Source organism: Zonotrichia albicollis, chromosome 3, assembly GCF_047830755.1.
Source record: "Zonotrichia albicollis isolate bZonAlb1 chromosome 3, bZonAlb1.hap1, whole genome shotgun sequence".
Taxonomy (NCBI): Eukaryota; Metazoa; Chordata; class Aves; order Passeriformes; family Passerellidae; genus Zonotrichia; species Zonotrichia albicollis.
The window spans coordinates 52,913,231-52,932,328 of NC_133821.1; the positions used below are offsets into that span (position 1 = coordinate 52,913,231).

The following is a 19,098-nucleotide window of genomic DNA, read 5'->3' on the forward strand; positions in this document are numbered from 1 at the left end:
TTTAAAGCTGAAGTGCCTTGCCTCCAGCCTCTCCATAATTAATAGGTATTAACTAAAACACTTTTGATTCCAACTCTCACAGCTTCATTAAGACAATGCCGTGATTCACATTATAAAAAACCAATCATCAACACACAGAAAATAATCCCTGCTACTTAAAAGTTGTAGCTGGGGCCTTGGTGACTTGAAGCTTTCACACAGCTTGGATGTAAGGTACATGAAACATTATCAGGCAAGAACAAATTTAAAAAAACCCAAATCACCTCACAGTCAGCCACATGAATGCAATATGGTGCTCATGTAGGTAAAAAGAGAGCACAGCCTCTGAGTAATCAGCACCACCACTGCTAAGCAGGAAAAACCCCAGGGCACCAAGAACTAATTTGTGGATCAATACTGCTGCAAAAAATTCACACAAAACTCTTCCCTTTGGGCCAGTAGACCCTTGTGCTGGAGAGAGATGTCTCCTATTATCTCCTGTATCATTCATACAGTTTGTATGAATGACCCCTCTGTCTTCCCAAGAGTGAAACCGTATTCTCCAAGCTTCAAACCAGCAGCAACAGCCACCAGGTAAGACAACTGGAGTAAGCCTCTGTTAAATAAAAAAAGTATTAGTTATATTTATTGGAAGTTATTAAAAATAAAAATGCTTATGTCTTCCTCCACAGTTCCACTTGAAGGGTAGCACTGGGAATCTTTTCATTCATTCTAGCTCCCCTTTCTATATCTGATTCATGCAGAACCAAACTGATAACAAAGGGTAAAACATGCTTCATGAGCTCCTTCAGTGACCTTTTCTGGTGCTGAGTGGAAAGCCTGGCCAGCAAACACACAGGGGAACACCAGCAACAGATAAGCCAAATGCCCAGCAGTGACAGCTGGGTTTTCAGCCTTGGGAGAGGGAGTCGGGTTTCACTGCCAGCCAGCCACCCAGAGCCACATCAGCAGCACTGTCACAGCAGCTGACCTTTGCCGAGAGCAAACCTTTAGCTCCCGTCCATTCATCACCACAAGGTAATCTGGTGTAACAAAACAAAACAACTCAAATCAGGAATATCTCCACTTAAGAATGACAAAATATCCTTCAAAGCCTCATCTGTAACAAAAGTCAATTTTGTTTTATTGGAGGGCACAAATCCCACTATAACGCTTGACCTTCTCAAGTTCTTTTACCCACACAGCACAGGCAAATTTGGAGACCATCCCTCTACTATAATTGCATTTAGTAGATTGTATAACTTTTCTTTCCACAGCTGCAGTTTAGAGAATTACCTCATAGTAACTGCAGAACACACTCAGCAGGGACTTTCAAAACAATCCCATACAGGTATTAAAACTTTTAGGGGTTTTTGTCCTGTATGATTTAGCATTACAGCTTTCAACCTCTCTTCTTTCACAGCTTTCAATTGGTTAGTATTTTGCAAGAGCTGAGTAAGCTAAGATCTGTTAAGATGACTGTAAATAGTTTCTATCAGCCATCTGTTGCTGTTGACACCTTATATCAATCCCCTTGATTAAAATAAAACAGAAATAAATCTCTTATGTTGTATAATGGCAAAAAAGCCTCAGAATAGTAGCAGAAAATGACTCTAAGTATCACCTACTCAGATAAGATGTGACAAGTCATTGCTCAGAACATCTAAGCAATGTTTATGTCAGTTACAAAAAGTTAAAATCCTGCAATCTGCAACTACATGAAATCCAGACAAAGAAAGGCAGCACTCAGCACGGGCATGATCAGCCACATCAGCAGTCACCACACTGCTACAGCTGTTCCCCAGCACAACTCCTGTGAGCAGTTTTGCTATGGCCATGGCCCACTGAAAAATCACCTCTCTGCCTCTGCTCTTCGTCTGAGTTCTTCAGACTTGATGTGCAACTGAATTCTCTCCATGGCAATAGTTATTTTCACGCCCTGTTCTGAAGGACCACTGAGGGAGCCAAACCACACACTTCACCAAACACTAAAGATTTGCAACTGTGCTTTTACACATTACAGCCAAGCTGTTGTTCCAGCTTCAATTGCCAGCTGGTGGAGAACACACTTGGAAAACACACTGTTGGAAACCCGGACATCAGAAGATTCAGTGGCACGCACTGTTACTGTGACAGTGGTGAAGTGTGGAAGCAAACCAGCAGGAGCCTGGAACTCCTCTGTTTCCATATAACTAGGATATGCAATGTAACGATGGTGCTCACGATGCCCTTGGGATACTAGCACGCAGACAAGACACAGAAGAGAAGTTCGGGAATCTGCCGAAACAAGGAGCCGTTTCCCTCTCTCCCTAGTCCCCTCCTCCAAACGCTAGGAGAGAGGTGGGGTTTAGCACCCCACACCTAAACCTCCCTGTCTGAGGCTGGCGAAGGAGCTGCGGGGAACGAGCAAGGTCAATAAAGTAATTTTCACTGAGTAACACGGGGAAACCCGCTTCGGCCGCTCCATGCCCACGCCAACCTCCCAGCGCGGAGTTCCCCACGGCTGGCAGGACAAGTTGCTGCGGGCTGAAGCCCTGCGGAGCACCCGGTGCCCGGACCCCGGGACACTGCCTCCCTCAGGAGGGGGCATTCCCACCGCCCCCAGCCCGGTCGGCCTGCCACGGCAGCTCTGAGGAAGCCGCGGCGCTGCTCGGGATCGGGAGCTCTGGTTGTCGCGACTGTCACGACAGGCAGCGAAGGGCGCGCGGGAAGGTGAACTGCTGAGGGAAAACGTTCGGTCCCGCCGGGGCCCGGGAGAGGCCTCGTCCCTCCCTCCGGAGCGCGGTTCCCCTTCCCCGGGGACACGAACCGGGGCTGAGGGATGGAGGGGCAGACTGCGCCAAGCGCCGTCATTCCCCTTCAGAGAGAGCAGCGCCGCCGCAGCGCGGGTGAGGTGAGCAGCCCCTTCCCCGCAGCACCGCTCCCGCCGCCGCTGCCGCCTACCGAGTACATGGGCGCCCCTCGCCGCGCCCGCCCGGGCGCCCCCGCCGCCGCCGTCGCCATGGTCCTGCGAGCTCCGCCGCGTCGCCCCGCGCCCCGCTCGCCCGCCCTAGCCCGTCGCGCTGCCCTGCCGCCCGCCGCCGCCTCCCGCGGCGCCCATGGCCCCGCGCCGCCCCGGCCCGGCTGCCTGGCGCGGTGCGGCGGCGGAAGGCGGGGGCACCGCGCCATGGGCGGCGCCATGTCGGGTGCGACGGGAGCCGCCGGGGGTCACACGCCGGCCCGCTCGCCCGCCGCGGCAGCCATGGGACCGCGGGAGCCGCGCCACCGGCTGGAGGCGGTGCTCGGCGCCCTCTACGACCTGGGTGGGTGCGCGGGGCCGGGCCGGGTGCTGCGCCGGCACCACGGTCCTCTCTGGGGGCCGGGGAGGGGAAGGGAGGGGAGGGGACCGGGCGTGGGCGCTCTGGGGCGGCGGCGCGGAGCTGACCCACGGCATGTGCTCGGCACAGGTGAGGAGCCCGGCGGCGGCCGGCGCGCTGCAGAGGACGGCGAAGCGAGAGCTGTGCCGCCGACAGTGGAGGAAGAAGAGGAGGAGCAAGAGGAGAGACGGGAGCCTCAGCCGGCGGCGGGCGGGCGGCGCGGCGCCCGCGGCTTCTTCGGGGAGCTGCGGGCCGAGCTGAGCGCCGCCGGCCCTGCCCCGCCGGCCCCCGCCGGCCCGCCCGCCGTGGAGGTGGTGGTGTTCCGCGGGAGGAAGAGGAAGGAGCGGCACGGCCCCTCGGCAGCGCCCGCCGGCACAGCACAGGTAGAGCCGGGCGGGCGCGGTCCCCGCTGCCCCCGAGCCGGCTCTGCCCGACGGTGGGCGCCGTGGGGCGGGGAGAGCTCCAGCCCCCTGCCCTGCCTGTGTTTGTCCCTCTTGTGGTACAGCTGCCTGAAATCCGCTTGCTTTGGCCATCCGCGTCCTCAGCTCGATGGCATCTGGTCCTGCTGATTCCCGATGGGGCTGCTGGAAACGGGCAGGATGAAGCAGGGGAGGGGGCAGGACTTGAAGACCAGTCTTTTCAATTTCTGATCTCTGTATAAGAATCCTGTGTTTGAAATAGGCGCACTTCAGCAAACTTAGTTGATTTGCTGACAGGCCTGATGTTACGGCAAGAAGTGAAAGAGATGGAAGGCTAATAAGGCTCATGGCTACTTCAGTGCCCAGGAGTTCTGTGTGCTGCTCTGTTCCTGTCAGTAGCTGTGGATGTGAGGTGCCAAAACTTGCTTCTCTTCTCTGGCATCACAGCCGCACTGGACCATTGACCAGCAGCATTTGTTCTTGGAGGATCGGTGTTGGGTAGTCAGTGGGGGATGGCATGACAGCATTAGATATCAGTCCACTGGTTTGGTTTCCTGCCGCCAAACTGCTTTTCACTACCAAAAATTGTAGCTGAGTTTCTTCAGCAGGGATGTCTGGATAGGTTTGGCTGGAAGCTGAGCTGAGGGGTTGATTGGTCTCCAGATTTTATGGCTTTTCGGGTTGTTTTCCTTGAGTTGTCTTTATGGCCATAACATCAGAAGCCCATTCTAAAATAAGCTCTGATGGGCCAATATATGGCTGTCTTGAATTCAGAGAGACTTACTGATATTGGGGTTTTGATTGCGTGGAACTGGGGACTTCAAGAGACTCCAGCAGTTGTTTGAATCCATAAACTTCTGTGCTTTTCCCAGCATGTTTTCCTCTAAAATTTTTCTCAAGTTTTTTATAACTGGAGTTTTTTTATCTGAAAATACTGGTGTTGCGCTTGTTAGCAAAACGCTCTGAAGATAACCGGGTGTATTTGTGGTTGAAATTGCAATTCTATACTATATAGAATTGCAGAACTGAGAGGAGTTTGGCTGTGGTGGATGCAGAGGGAAGCCCTGGCGTAACCCTAGGGCCTGAGCCTGTGACTTATTGTGCCCTGAGGTCCTGCAGAGTGAAAAGGAAATGCATTAAATGTATTTCAGTTCAGCTGTAATGCTTATGTAGTACTCCTGTTTCCTCTGAGCGGATTGTACCTTTGGGAGCAAACAGGGAAGGTGAACGGGTAATATCTTGAACAGATGGCAGTTTGTTGGCAGAGCTTCCACTCAGAGAGGTGCTTCAGAACATCCTCCCTGAAATCAGAAAGCAGACGGTCTAAGATAATCCTGGGAAATTTGTACCTGCTCCACAGTGTCCCATGTGGGACGCTCCTGTAACAAGCAAGCATGGAACTCTCTCTCTCCCTGGGGATTTTGTGCTTCTTTTTCTTTCCAGGAGATAGTGTGTTCCCCCTGGAGAGTGCCCTCCAAGCTGAAAACTGCTGATGGAAGGCATCTGTGTAAATCGTGGAGTAGATGTACTTTTTTCTGAGCTCATTTTGAGCCAGTCCTTTCTTCACTCTGTGCTAAGTGGGTTCTGCCATTGCTGACAGTGCACCCTTTGGAGCTGTTTCTCTGGCATTAGTGAAGCTGGATATGGACACTAATGTATGTCCATGCAGTTAGGAATTAAGCTTGTTCTACATATTGCCCCAGCTGTGAGTACTTGCACTATTGTCAGTGGACTGTCTCAAACAAAATGGCAGTGAGCTAAAATTCATGAGCTATCCTACTTTAGCTGTTCAGGATGGGTTTGGAAATGGATATATGAGTGATACATTGTTCACTTGTTGCAGTTTTTCTCTTACTTACCTAGAAAAATGCCACTGAAACTGTTTATTTTAACAGATCCTGGTAATAAAGCTAGAAGAAAATGCTGCTGAAAACCCGTGTATTATTCCATACAACTGACTTTACATTTCACTGCTTTTCAGAAAGCTATCCAAGACAGCATTTAAACTGGTGTTACTTGTCATATTCATTTGAAATATTTTGTTTTGTTTTGTTTATAGACCCAAATAGTGAATGAAGAGAAAAATGCAGTCAGACAAGAATTTAACTTTGAAAAGGTAAGTCAGTAGCATCAGACTAATGTCACTAGTTTAGTGTACAGTTACGTGTACACGTATACTTCAGAGAGCTATGGTGGGACTGATGGGAAACCTTTCCAGAAATGGCTAGGTGAGGATTGTGGGTGAGGATTTCCTAATAGGAAATCTCTCTTGTAGGTGAGGATTTCCTAATAGGTAATTCTGGCTACATGCCACACCAAAGGAGGAATAGGCTGGCAGCAGTCAGCTGCTCCATGTGGAGAGAGGTGTGTAATTTCATGGCCTTTCTTTCTGATGTTCCAGTGAGAATTTGAGGGGAATGTGTAAAGGTGCTTGAATTCCCATAATGTTTAACATAGTTCTTTCTGCCTACAGTTTTAAATCTCTGATATCTCATATAGGAAGGAAAAAAAAGTGTATTTGCATCTGTTTTTGAAACAACAAATGCCTTTTTCCATTTGTCTTTTTTTTCTCATCCATTCTTATGTGAACATAACTAGCATTGGCCACCTTAGCTACCAATTTGTTTACAGATCTGTGCAAGTTGTTTTGTGTGCCTAATCGTGGCTCAGGGATGTGTTATGATCCAGTGGAGTCTCTCTCTGGAGATTCTGCATGGAGCTTGGTACTGCTAAGGAGGGTGGAGATTTAACCACAGATTTAAAAAAGATTATGGATTCATTAGTGGTTTTGCCAAGGTATGCTTGTGTAGTGTTAACTCTGCCTATGTGTGTAGTCAAACCACCATCTGCCTGTCCATGTTTCTCAGGGATGAAGTGCTCATGTTTTACATGGAAGAAATGAGTTGTGTTACTTTATGTAAAATGAGGAGAATTGAAAATTGTCCCTCTGACAGTCCTCACCATCCAGAGATTAGTTGGACAGTGGTTAACTGCAGGACAGCTCTGAACTCAGTTTTATTTTATAGCACACCAATTTCCAGTGTTAGCAAGGATTTCCTCAGGAGTATGACTTCATTGAACTCTGCCAGGCATTGCTTTACAACCGGTTGGACATTATGAAATGCCTGCAATTTTCTGCAATGTTCTAGGCTCGCCTGGAAGTGCACAAGTTTGGAATCACTGGCTACAAGAAGCAGGAGCAACGTGTTTGGGAACGGGAGCGTGCTATCATGCTGGGAGCCAAGGTAATTGTCCCTTGGTTTGTGGTGCAGGTCACCCAGCTGTTACAATGCAGAAAAGCAGTAAAGAACATGAGGGGCTTTGGTATTCCTCTTTTAAAACACAAAATCCCCTGCCCTGACCCTTCTCCCACTTCATCCTTACTTTTACATCATCTGTTCTGTCTTGTCTATTTTCTGTAGATGATTAGAAAATTAGTATGGGTGTGTTATCAGGAAAGTATTACAGATTAAGTATGACTGATCAGGCTGAATAACAACATTTACTGATTTTTAATCAGGCCATTCAAAAAGAAATAGTTGGAGAGCGGGGCTCACTTTTTAAATCTTCATTCTCACAGACAGATAAAGATGGAGAAAAGGTTTTAGTTGATCATAACTAGTATAAAACAAAAAAATAATGTTTGAGGTATTTTTTAGGAAGTGGGTTGGGTTTTTTTGCTCAGAGTGTGTATGTAAACCTTGTAGGACTGATAACAGAACAGAATTGTCTCTCTCTGCTGTCCTCACAGCAAGAAAGGAACAATTTGTGATTACCTGACGTCTCTTAAGTCCAATCCTCTCACCCAAAAGGAAATTAGCATTTCTAATATTTTGCCACCACCGTGTGAAAAACACTGTCTGTACAAGTGTGTGAATAATTTTTGAACCTATTTCAAAATTTAATCAGCAGTATCCCTCCCAATCTTTGTTGCAGCCCCCCAAAAAGGCACATATGAACTACAGGACTTACCAAGAGAAACTGAAAGAGAAAAAAGCAGTGAAAGATGCTGATAAGGAAAAGGTTTGTATGAAATTTTCTGTAGGAAAGGGCAGCATGTAGGAACCAGCCCTCTTTAAAAGAGCCTGACAGATAATAACACCTCAGGTGCAGGAGGAGTGCCTGAGCTTGACACCTGCTGCTCCCTGTGGATTGGGCTCCTGGCTCCTACAGGATTAATCTCATTGGTAAAAGCTGGTTGTGGGCAGTAGGAAGACACAGAGTTAGGCTTGTGTTGTGGTTGGTTTCACTGCCTCACCCTTCCAGGCTGATAGACTGATGACACAAAATCAGCAGTGGTTTTTTTTTTTTATCCTTTCCTCTTAAGAGGAAACAGAATGGTCCCCAATTAAAGTTTGTTGCATGTTGTCTGACCATAGAGAGCCAGATCTTCAACTGCTTTTTTATCAGCACAATTCCATCTAGGATCCTACTCATTATTTAAAGCAAGGGTGAGGCCTCTGTTGCATCCATCCTCTAGCACAGCCCATCTGGCTCTAAGCCTACTCTCTGCCTCCCTATGGAGCCTTCCCATGTAGGTGGGAGCAGGCTGGTGGGGGTGGTAATTGCTCTGTCAGCCTGTTTCCTGCCACCCTCTTCCCCAGGGACCTACTTCTCCTGCTCTGTCATGTGGCTCAAAGGGCATGACCAGTCACAGCTGAACCTGTTATTTGACAGCTGCCCTCAGCTGGGTGACAGATTTCACCTGCCTGGTAGCAAGTCCATCTTCTGACCCTGGGATCTGTCACGTGCCCCCAGGAGGAAGCCTCTGCTTTGCATGTGGCAGGGACAGCACGTTGGTCATGAGTGGGCTGTGCTTTCCATAGGCATTGGGAAGGGCTCTGGGCACTCCTGGCAGTGGCTCCATAATGAGTTGCATCACTTGTTCTGTCAGAAGGTCTCCCAGCTTGCTTTAAGTTCCTGCTGCTCTGTGAGGTAAAGGCTATTTACTGAATGTTCTTTGTGCAGGTGATTGTTTAACCAGCATGCTCTGTTCCTTTTTCATTAAAATATGTGTCTTTAAAAACAGGAACATAAAAGTGATTCTCTTAAGAAGAAGAAGCAGAAAGAACAGAAGGAGAGGTGAGGTGTTTTTAACATGGTCTCCCCAGTGTATGTCCCCTGTGTAATTGCACAGTCTTACTCCAGAAATCATGCACATCACAGTGCAACAAAATTCTCCAGGTGCTAGCTCCTCAAAAAATGGTGACACTGCTCAGTGCCTAGCTGTTCCAGAGGCCTTCAGTTCCACAGCTTTACTTGACAGTATGTCAGTTCTGCCCCAACACGTCCTAAGACTGCAGCTGGAGGTCAGAGGGATGAAAATCCCTGTGTGCAGACTCAAGAAACACCGCTTGCTCAGAGCATTTGCCCTAAGAGATAATTTCTGCAAAGCATAAGCTACAGTATACAGGGGCTTGAAAGTGAGCTGACATTTCCGAATCCTAGTGCTGCAAGTTTCCTCTGTACTCTGTCTTCCTTCTCTATCCAAAAATCTTTGTGTTTCTAAACATTTAAAAATATAAATTGTGCTGTAATGTGCTGTAAATTTTGCATGTCTATGAAGGAAAAATGTTCTGAAGTTTTTACATGCTATGGTGTGATAGTCCATAATACCAAACTCTGCATAAATAGGTGACTTTTTCACCATTTTAAGCATTTACCTGTATTTCTGCTGTTTATTTTAATTTTTGTTTTTCCTCTCCCTCTTTCAGGAAGGCCAAGAGGAAGAAATCAGTGCCTAGCATTTGGCCTGCAGGACAAGTTGGAAAATTCAGAAATGGGACCTTGATTCTGCAAAGCCGTGACATAAAGAAAATTAAATCATCTAAAGTTAGCAAATGAACTTCATGATACAGAAGGAAATGGACAATATGCATAAGAGAATTCACGTTGCTACCAACACAGACTTCTGGGGCCTTTTGTGTATCCACCATATCCTAATTTTTAAATCTTATTTGTTATTGCAGGATTTTTATGTAATATTCTGCCGTGGGATGGATATTAGAATTTACTATTTTATAAATAAAGATTAGAGTTCTTATTAAGAAGGTTATACAGGCTATTTTTATTAGTCAATATGTGCTAAAAAAGCCCTTTTTTTGTAGAATCAGCTTATTGGCTGTAAGTAAAATAGTCATTTAATCCATAAATTAATGGATTAATATAAATATATCTTTCATATGGAAGGAATTTGGAAAAAGCAATATCTTACTCACTCTGAACTGGAAGTAGGTGTTCTCCAAACATTTATTGGACATAAATCTGTTTCTGTATCCTTATAGATTATTAGTGGATAGTGGAACTGCACAATAATTTTTTTGTCCAGCAAAACCTCTTAATGGTCAAAATTACCTGCTTTGGAATGAAAATAATACTTTTCTGAAGTTTTGTCCCGGGCAAGAATTACACACTCATCTTGTATAACTCTGTAGAGATCTCCAAATAAGCACTTTGAAATAGTGGTTTGGTGGCTTGGTTGTTTGATTTTTAAAAACAAAACCACGTAAGACTGAGCCAAATGAGCATGGACACTCAAAAGCTACTGGTTGTTCCAGTTAACTCATGTTTGATTTGATTCCATGCTTCTTAAGGCCTTTCTATGAAATCTTTACCAAAACTGCCTTTTGGTGCTATGTGGATTTCAGCAGTCTGGTGTTTCTGGAACAACACTGATTGTTTTCTGTAGCTAAATACTTAATTTTGTTACTTTTAAGGCCCAACCATTAGAAATGGCAATTGTTAGTAACACTTCCAAAATGAAAGTTGAGTATTTTAGAGGGAGACAAAGATAAGGATAACTTAGATGACAGAATTTGTTGTGTGTTGTAAGGAGATGTGGAGCTTATTGGAACAGCTCTAGCAGTGAAGGATGTGTACATGGTAAGGAAAACAGCCCTTACAGCAGGAACTTGTTCTAGGTGTTCTGGTACCCCTGTGGGCTGGGAGCCTGAGCAAGGTGATCCCTGACCCGAGGTCTGTGTCTTGCCAGGCTTGCAGCACCATTGGAGCTGCCCCTCCCAGGATGGGAAAGTGTTCTGGGGTAGGGAGAGCCACAGTGTGGACAGGGATGCTTTCTGGCACGCAGCTTCCCCCACACCTTCCACCTTCCTTTGCTCTGCCAGCACTGAGAGCACCAAGAGGAGGGAAAGGGCTTGGAGGGATCAAGTGCCAGAGAGCAAGCAGAAGGGAGTGTTTCTGGACCCATGTAGGAACAGAAGGGGTGTGCAGAGTTTGGTTGCTAAATGCTGTTATCACATTTCCTAATTGCATAATTTGATTTCTTACTCAGTATTGGTTGCAGATTCAAACTAGAATTAAGATTCCTGTCTGGTTACAGACTTAATGACTTATTTGACATTAGGGAAATGTCAAATCACAATGGTGTGTGAAGGTGTAACCACTAAGAATTTAGTACAGAGCATCAAGACTTGTTGAGGCAACAGCTGTTGCTTTGGATGTTGTAAGATAACCTGTATTTTACAATTCATGGTTAATCCTTGAGCTTAGTTTTTACTGCTCACTTCATGATAAAGTTTTGTTCATCTCACTTGGCATATAATGTGGGACTTCATATGTTCTCCATCAGCTTTGGTAAGTTAAAATGTTCACTTTCCACCTCCACAGCTCCCAAAAGCTACTTGGGAGTGAAACTTGGTCAGAATGGAGTGTAACTTTTGCAGTTGAGCTTGTAAGATCTGTAAAAAGTTGAAAAAAAATTAGTTCTTAAATTAAAAAGTTGAAAACTGAAATGCCAAGTCAACAGTGGAATGTGAAAGCTTTTGGGGAAAACGAAAAGTTTATTCGAAGTTTTGCACTTTCACACTTAATGTGTGTATGCATTATGAAAGGCTTCTGTTACATGGAGATAGGTTTGCTTTTTCATATCATGTCCCAAGTTGTTTCGAGGTGTTCTGTAAGCAATATGAGCCAGAGCTAGCAGAGCAGGGCTGACAAAGAGAGGTGTTCCAGGCCACTGAATCAGGGTATGGCTGAAGCTGAGGCACAGATGGTTGCTCCAAGGAAGGACAGTCTTGGCTTTCTCCATTAACTGGATTATTCTTGACTGTAAGTAACAAAGCAGTATCAACAGTAGGAGATAGGCATGCAAACTGCATGAATGCCTCATCTATGTAATCATAATCTGTAAAAATAAATAGGGTACTGATGCTGGATTTGTTGGCAATGTTATAAGAATTTATTTATAAACTGTAAAACAGCATAAACTTATATGTCAGGTTTTCCAAAAGGGTAATAATAGTAATAATACACAAAGTTTTAGTTGGACCAAAAGACAAAAAGCAGTTTGTTTCTAATTCAAAAAATACAAACGTTTGCTGCAGGTACAAAATTATAAAAAGTTTGTATTTTCCTCTTGATCTGGTGCCAGACAATATAGCAGAGATGTATATTTCACCAGCTCCAAATTCATATAAGCTATGGGAAATGATAGTCAAGAAAAGAAATGTTGTAGTTAAGAAAACTTAGAAACAACTTCTTGTCTTCCATTTAACTGGAATTGAACACCGTTTTCTTTTTCCTTTGCAGTTTTTTAGTTGCCAACATTTAAATTAGTGTTACTCATGCTTCATATAACAATCAGAAATAACAGCAGGTTTACCTCATGCATTTATTTTTAATATTCATCACATAATGTCTTCTCACCATGCTACCTAGGAAGGTTAGTGTTTTTATTGACAACATTTAAGGGAAGTGGAAGATAAAGGAATGCAATCAGGATCCAGGAATATTTCTATCTACTGCTTCACAAGAAAATGTTAGAAATTCTCCAATTAGCATAAAAATAATTTTTAATTAATTCTGCTCGGAACTGTTTGCAATAACACAGGAAATAAAAGGTCATTTAACAAATGACCTTAACAAATAAAGGGGAAATGCTGCTGAGTGCCTCTGTCAGTGAAACACACACCTGTCTCCTGTATTGTGCAATGATGCAGGAGCCCCACTCATCTAGTCTCTTGGGTTTGCATATGGGCTTCTTTCTGCACCTGGGAAGACCAAGTGTGTCCTATTAATGATGGATTAGTGCTTCAGGCTGCTGCTCCACCTGGCTCTGTGTGTGTGCAGCATTCACTAGAGCTGGGCAGAGGAACCACCAGAAATGTTGTCAGTAAAAACTAGAAGCAGCTCACTTTTTTTCCCTTAAAAAATAATAATAAAAGGACTCTCCATCTTTGACTGGTAATTTTCAGTGACAAGTGCCCTTTACATTTGCAATGTGGTTGATCTGTAACTAATCTCCCTTCCAAAGTTGATCTGGCCAAGATGCTTGGTGTTTTCATATTACCTTGCCTGGTTCAAAATTGAATTCTTGGTTGTGCTATTTAAAGCAGAATGCTGCAAAGCTAGTAAAGCCTGAGATAAGGTCTAACAACTCTCCTTCCTCATCTTTCTGTTTGTGACCAAAGGATGTACCAGGTGGCACCAGAAAGCTGCTGTTCCCAGGTTGTGGAATTTTGTGTCCCTTTTCACAGATGATGTGAATTGTGGTCCATAGATGCACTACCTCTTGTTGGCAGTTGCAAACACAGTGGTTTTCATACAGTGGTGGTGGCAGCTTAGCCTTAATCTCATCTTGCTTACCTTAAGAAATAGTCATGTAAGAAAACAACAACAACAAAACAAGCTGCGTCTCACATTTCTTCTTGCTCTAGAACAACTGGGAAACCAGCATGTGGGGTGGTCTCTGTCATCTTTACTAACTGTGCTTTGAGGGAAAAAAATAAAATAAAAAACAACTTACACAGCACTACCACAGAACTCTATCACCAGCCAAGAACAAACTACAGCAATACACTATCATGGCATTATTTACAACATGATGGAACATTATGCATATAATAAATTACATTTAATACTTTTTCCTCTTAAACTCTGATAAATGTAAGCTCGTACTTATTTATTTTGTTCAGTCCAATATATTTTCCTCTGTGTATCTTAAGTGCATAGGCAAGTATAGGAGGTGACAGTGCTGTTTGCCCATCTTTTCTATGTTTTTAGAAGTCAAATTGCTTTCCAAATTTGTAATACATCACAGTATATTACTGTCCTCACTGCGATTTATTTTACAGCACATACCCTTCCACAGCAGAAGGAGCAAGGGATTGTCAGCTACATGTGTGCTTATATTGACATTAAGTCTTACTAAGCGATCTTGTGAGCTCTTTTCAAGCTGATGAGGGAAAAGGAGGAAGTGGAATTTGTATAGCATTGCATGCCTTGGGAAGTCTGACAGTGCTCCTGAACTTAATAGAAATTGGCAGAGGAAAGAGCCAGGAAGAAGGTTTACAAAAGGCTAAGGTTGGGGCTCCCAGGGGTAGGTGAGAACTGAGTCCTTTGTTGCTCTGCAGGACAGAAAGTTCAACTGCGGTATTTACTTTGCAGCTGTTCAGAGGTTCCATACTGGTGTGTGCAGAAGTCAAGCTTTGTGTTTGTTAATAAGGGGAGGGCCTGTTTGTGCTTTGGTGGGTTTTTTTAAATGTTAAGTCAATTTACAGCTACCTCGTGTAGGCTCTGTACCATAGAGGATGGGATTTGCCCCAGCGCAAGGGGCTTTGCTCTCCTGCTTATAAGAAGCAATCTGGCCTCTAGGAGCTGAAGAGTCCCATCACAGGCAGCTTTGGGTGAGCTTGGAGCCCCAGAGAGCTGCAGAAATACTCTGAGGGAACAAAAGGAAGAAGAGCACACAAAGTGGTCCCCTTGGGTATCTATTCCACTCTTCTGCGCTCTGGGTTCTCCCTGAACAGTCAGCAACGCAGTTTCTACAGGGACTAAATGCTGGCTCCCTCCCAAAGACAGGACTTGGAGGAAACAAAAAGAGATACTATAGATGAAGAATGTGCAAACCACTGGGTTTGTAATGAGATGGACCTTGGGGAAGATGCCTGCAGAGAAGGAAACTACCTCCAGCCTGAGCAGAGCAATGGGAGTGCCCCACCTCTCCCTGCTGCTGTTCAGATGGCCCCTGCAAGCTCTGCATAAATATTAATGTGTGGAGTTGTTAGTTTCCTAGAGTAATTTTACCTACTTAAGCATTATTTCTGTTACTCAAACTAGGAAAATGCATCCAGCTGAAGTCACAGGAGTGCACTATATGAGGATAACAGGTTTATTGCTACAGGCCATGCCAAATGTAAGTCCTTGATTGTGTACACAACCAACACATGCAAATGCTTTGTTTAGTTCTTTACCTAAGGTAAAGTAGTCTTACTAATGCAGGTAGCCTACTTCTAACTGTATTCCTTTTAACTTATTTGCATTTCTGCTAGGTTAAAAGGAGACTATAATGGTAGCTACCCTACTTTTGTGAATGTTGGAATGCATGGAGGGTAAAAACTGAGCTTCTCTACTCACTGTTCCTACCTACTGTCCATATATTCATTAGAAATCAACAACATGTCACTCAATGTGTTCTCCCCAAGATATACACCAGGAACTAACAACAAAGCAACTATGAAAACGAAAAATGAGTACTGCAAACACTTCTAAAACCCATTCAGAATTAATTTCAAACATCTGGCAATGGTTGAAGATTGGAAAGATGTAAATTCATTTGAGTTTCCTTTACAGTAGTTGGGAGTAAAGACAAAGGTTCTGTCTCAGAAGAAACAATGCCCTGTCTTTTTGAATACAAGTGAAAGTGGAGTGTCTTCCATATTAAAATTATCACAGGATGTTTCCCCATATAAAAACTATGTGCAATTTATGTATAATATTCCCATACACTATTCCAACTGGCAATACTCAAAGCCAATGCTATGATTACAACTGTTAGGTTCATTGAAGAGCACACTCAAGAGGAAATTTGGGGTCTGGTAGCGTTCTAGCTGAGGTAGGTGAAAACAGACCTGCTAATTAGAAAATCTTGCATGAGTTCGTATGGTATTGAATGAAACCGAAGATTATAACACAGTTGGTCTCTGATATTCTTTACAAAACCAAGATAAGCATAGCACAGTTATTCCATTGTCTACAAGTTTACTAATACAATCCGTTCCAGACTTTAAAGGAAGTGCTGTTGCTTCCTCACTTAAAAGCATATGTCATTATTTTTCCATTGTTGGTTTTATTTCCTGTTTCAGTCTCGACGTTGCTGAAGGTGCGTTGCTGTCCTGCAGGAGAGGTGGGCTCCAGGATGCTTGGTTGGCTACAGGCAGCAGGATGGCAGACTGCTTTGTGTCTGTGCAATAGCCCAGCTCTGTTCTGGGCTGCCTTTCCCTTCCCACAATGGCTGTGAGCTGGGATGATCCACGGGAGATTCTGGCTGTTTGCCACAGGGAAGCCTTGCCATCACTCAGCACTACCTGAGGGATGTGCTCCAGACAGAGAGCAGAAGGGGGCCTGCAGCAGGATATCTGGGGGCTGGCAGGATGCCTGAAGGCAGGCCTGGGCTGTTTGTCCTGTGGCTGTGCTTTAATGCAAGGCAGTAAACTGGATTTTGGTTGGAATATTTGTTTTCAGGTTTAATAATTACACGCCTGATAATATGTGTGTGCGTATACGTATGCTTGAAGAGGAAAATTTGTATAAGCAGCAGGATTTTAAAAAAGGAAATAGTACATTGATAGGATTTGAAAGTTTATGCTCTTCTTGTTTGATAGCACCACATTTCTGTAGGGTTAGAGTGACAAGAGTCCAAGATGTCATGGGCTCACCAAGCCTGCTGCATCTCGTCCTCACACATTGCCACTATACACACACACACACACTTGCACATGTTAACTGGGTTCAGAGGAAACGAAGCACACAGGCAAACTAGTGCTTGGTTTTCTGACAACTGCATGCAGGTGACAGTGCCATGGCTGTGAGAAAAGATCACTGTCAGTCAGACTCCAGTTGTCACGGGCAGCACCTGAAATGGCTGCTTGTTTTTGTGGGACATGCCAGGCACAGGTCAAGTCTTGCAAAAGATTTATGTCCCAATCCAGAAAAATTCTTAGGGATGGGTTTTGCATTACTGCTATTAATCTCTCTCAAGTGTTTCATTAGGATCAAGACTTTAATTAGCTCACAGTAATCTACTAGAAAATTAAGGCTTCAGATCTCAAAGCTACATTGGAACTACAGCTGCACAGGTTTTATTAGGATCAAGGCTGGAAAGCATCATTTCTCAATGTGGGAGACTTTGCATGTGCCATATTTAAATAAATCTTATATCATTTCAGTTCAAAGGAATCTCCCATGCACTGTTTTTTAAGAGTTGTGCTGATAACCACAACCAGATCTTCTGTAAGTGTCTCCGTAGTCATGCCTAAATAACAAACACTAAAATGCATCAAGGATGTTTTTCTTTCAACTTTCTGTACCTGAATTCTGCATGTACAGAATTCTGGTGTTAGCTAAAATGAACCCAGCTATTTCATGGCAGCGTTTGGGAACAAATCTTGTTCTCATTGCAGATAAGTTCTGCCACTGAATTCTAAGGGGACATTATCCTATAACTTACTGCAGTCTAGAGCCAGAAGGAATAATCCATGATCATTTGAGCCCCTGAAAGGAATTGACAACCAGGAATTCTTGAGCATATCACCTCCACTTCAGCTGTCAAAACATATGCTTTCTTTATTTAAGGACTTCAGGTGGCAAGGGAATCCAGTTCATCTACTGGTAAACTGCTCCAACATCCACTGTCCTTCAACCTCACCCATTTTTTCCAGCATCCCTAACATTTAAGCACAAATCCAGCCATGAGAGAGAAAATACACTCATTTAACCTTTTGCTTTACAGACGTGTCTGTGTGTGTGTGTGCACATGAGTGTACATATGTATGCAACGCAGAGTAGATATGTTCAGGTACCCATCTGCAGCTGAGTGCCAGTCCAGTGGATGTGCTTGCTATGGCTGTTAAATCGAAAATGGAGTGGCCTAGCTCTAACCAGCCGATTACTCGGTGAGCAGCATGCTGCACAGTGTTTGAAGTCACGGAAGAGGATGCTTTTTTACTGACTTACTGAAAAGTGCGAAAACACACTGAGAAAGCTTGCAGAATCCAGCACAGTGTCACACGGGGCTTCATTAGTTGTTGGGCAGCTTGGGCTGTTTTACAGATTGTGGCACCTCCAGTCCTGTGTGCAGGGTCACCTGCACAAAGAAGAAATAACATTAGATTCAAAACTGAGACATCCTCAGCAAAGAGCATTTGTGAAGGCAAAGTGCAGGCAAATGACATGGAAAGGGCTGTGGGACTGCAGGTCCAAGTTTAAGTCAAGACTATTAATGGAGATGATATCTAGTCTTAGAAATGAACAAGTCTCCTGCCTCCTTCCCTCCTGAATACTTTGGGACCAAGAAGCCACCTGTCTGTATCTTTTCCCAAATCTAGCCACCAGTTGTGGAAGGAAGGAAGTGGCGGAAGGAAGTGGCGGAAGTGGCGGAAGTGGCGGAAGGAAGTGGCGGAAGTGGCGGAAGTGGCGGAAGGAAGGAAGGAAGTGGCGGAAGGAAGGAAGGAAGGAAGGAAGGAAGGAAGGAAGGAAGGAAGGAAGGAAGGAAGGAAGGAAGGAAGGAAGGAAGGAAGGAAGGAAGGAAGGAAGGAAGGAAGGAAGGAAGTGGCGGAAGGAAGGAAGTGGCGGAAGGAAGGAAGGAAGTGGCGGAAGGAAGGAAGGAAGTGGCGGAAGTGGCGGAAGGAAGTGGCGGAAGGAAGTGGCGGAAGGAAGTGGCGGAAGGAAGGAAGGAAGTGGCGGAAGGAAGTGGCGGAAGGAAGTGGCGGAAGGAAGTGGCGGAAGTGGCGGAAGGGGCGGAAGTGGCGGAAGGAAGGAAGGAAGGAAGTGGCGGAAGGAAGGAAGGAAGTGGCGGAAGGAAGGAAGGAAGGAAGGAAGGAAGTGGCGGAAGGAAGGAAGTGGCGGAAGGAAGTGGCGGAAGGAAGTGGCGGAAGGAAGGAAGGAAGTGGCGGAAGGAAGTGGCGGAAGGAAGTGGCGGAAGGAAGTGGCGGAAGGAAGTGGCGGAAGGAAGTGGCGGAAGTGGCGGAAGTGGCGGAAGGAAGGAAGGAAGGAAGGAAGGAAGGAAGGAAGGAAGGAAGGAAGGAAGGAAGGAAGGCTGGCTGATGGGATGTCTGCATGAGGGATCCCAAGTGCTTCAGGACTGAGGTCACGCAGTGGAGCCCATGGACATGATGAGTGTTCCATCCTGGCTGTCCTGGTCCTGCCTGACCTAAGCTGACCTCCCTCAGTCCTCAGGCTCCTGGGTGTTTCCCCAGGTTCTCTCTCATACCACACCTTGTTTCTAGCCATAAGCAGTGGTCTTGAAGTAAAAATGCATTATTGTTATAGACAGTTTCTCCAAGAGGAAAAACCAAAAACCTCTTGTACACAGAGCACAAGAATGATGT

At 45.1% G+C, this 19,098-nt stretch overlaps 3 protein-coding genes across 12 annotated transcripts in view; 1 reads left to right on the plus strand and 2 right to left on the minus strand.

Moving 5' to 3' along the window:
- Window positions 1-3,223, minus strand: part of GNPAT (glyceronephosphate O-acyltransferase) — a 19,981-nt gene extending 16,758 nt beyond the window's left edge. The window contains exon 1 of one of the 3 annotated variants that reach the window (XM_005491116.4): window positions 2,923-3,223. In XM_005491116.4, the coding sequence (XP_005491173.2) occupies window positions 2,923-3,159 (237 nt within the window). In that variant the 5' untranslated portion in view covers window positions 3,160-3,223. The other 2 variants (XM_005491115.4, XM_074537457.1) reach the window with 2 other exon arrangements.
- FSAF1 (40S small subunit processome assembly factor 1) lies at window positions 3,158-13,512 on the plus strand. The gene is made up of 6 exons (XM_074538600.1): window positions 3,158-3,718; window positions 5,814-5,870; window positions 6,904-6,999; window positions 7,691-7,777; window positions 8,784-8,836; window positions 9,469-13,512. The coding sequence occupies exons 1-6, from the start codon at window positions 3,158-3,160 to the stop codon at window positions 9,596-9,598; spliced, it is 984 nt and encodes a 327-aa protein (XP_074394701.1). The 3' UTR covers window positions 9,599-13,512.
- TRIM67 (tripartite motif containing 67) overlaps window positions 11,929-19,098 on the minus strand; it is a 40,160-nt gene continuing 32,990 nt past the window's right edge. For all 8 annotated transcript variants that reach the window (XM_074537455.1, XM_074537456.1, XM_074537452.1 and 5 more), the window contains exon 10: window positions 11,929-17,855. In XM_074537455.1, coding sequence (XP_074393556.1) covers window positions 17,790-17,855 — 66 coding nt within the window. In that variant the 3' untranslated portion in view covers window positions 11,929-17,789. The remainder of the gene's footprint in view (window positions 17,856-19,098) is intronic.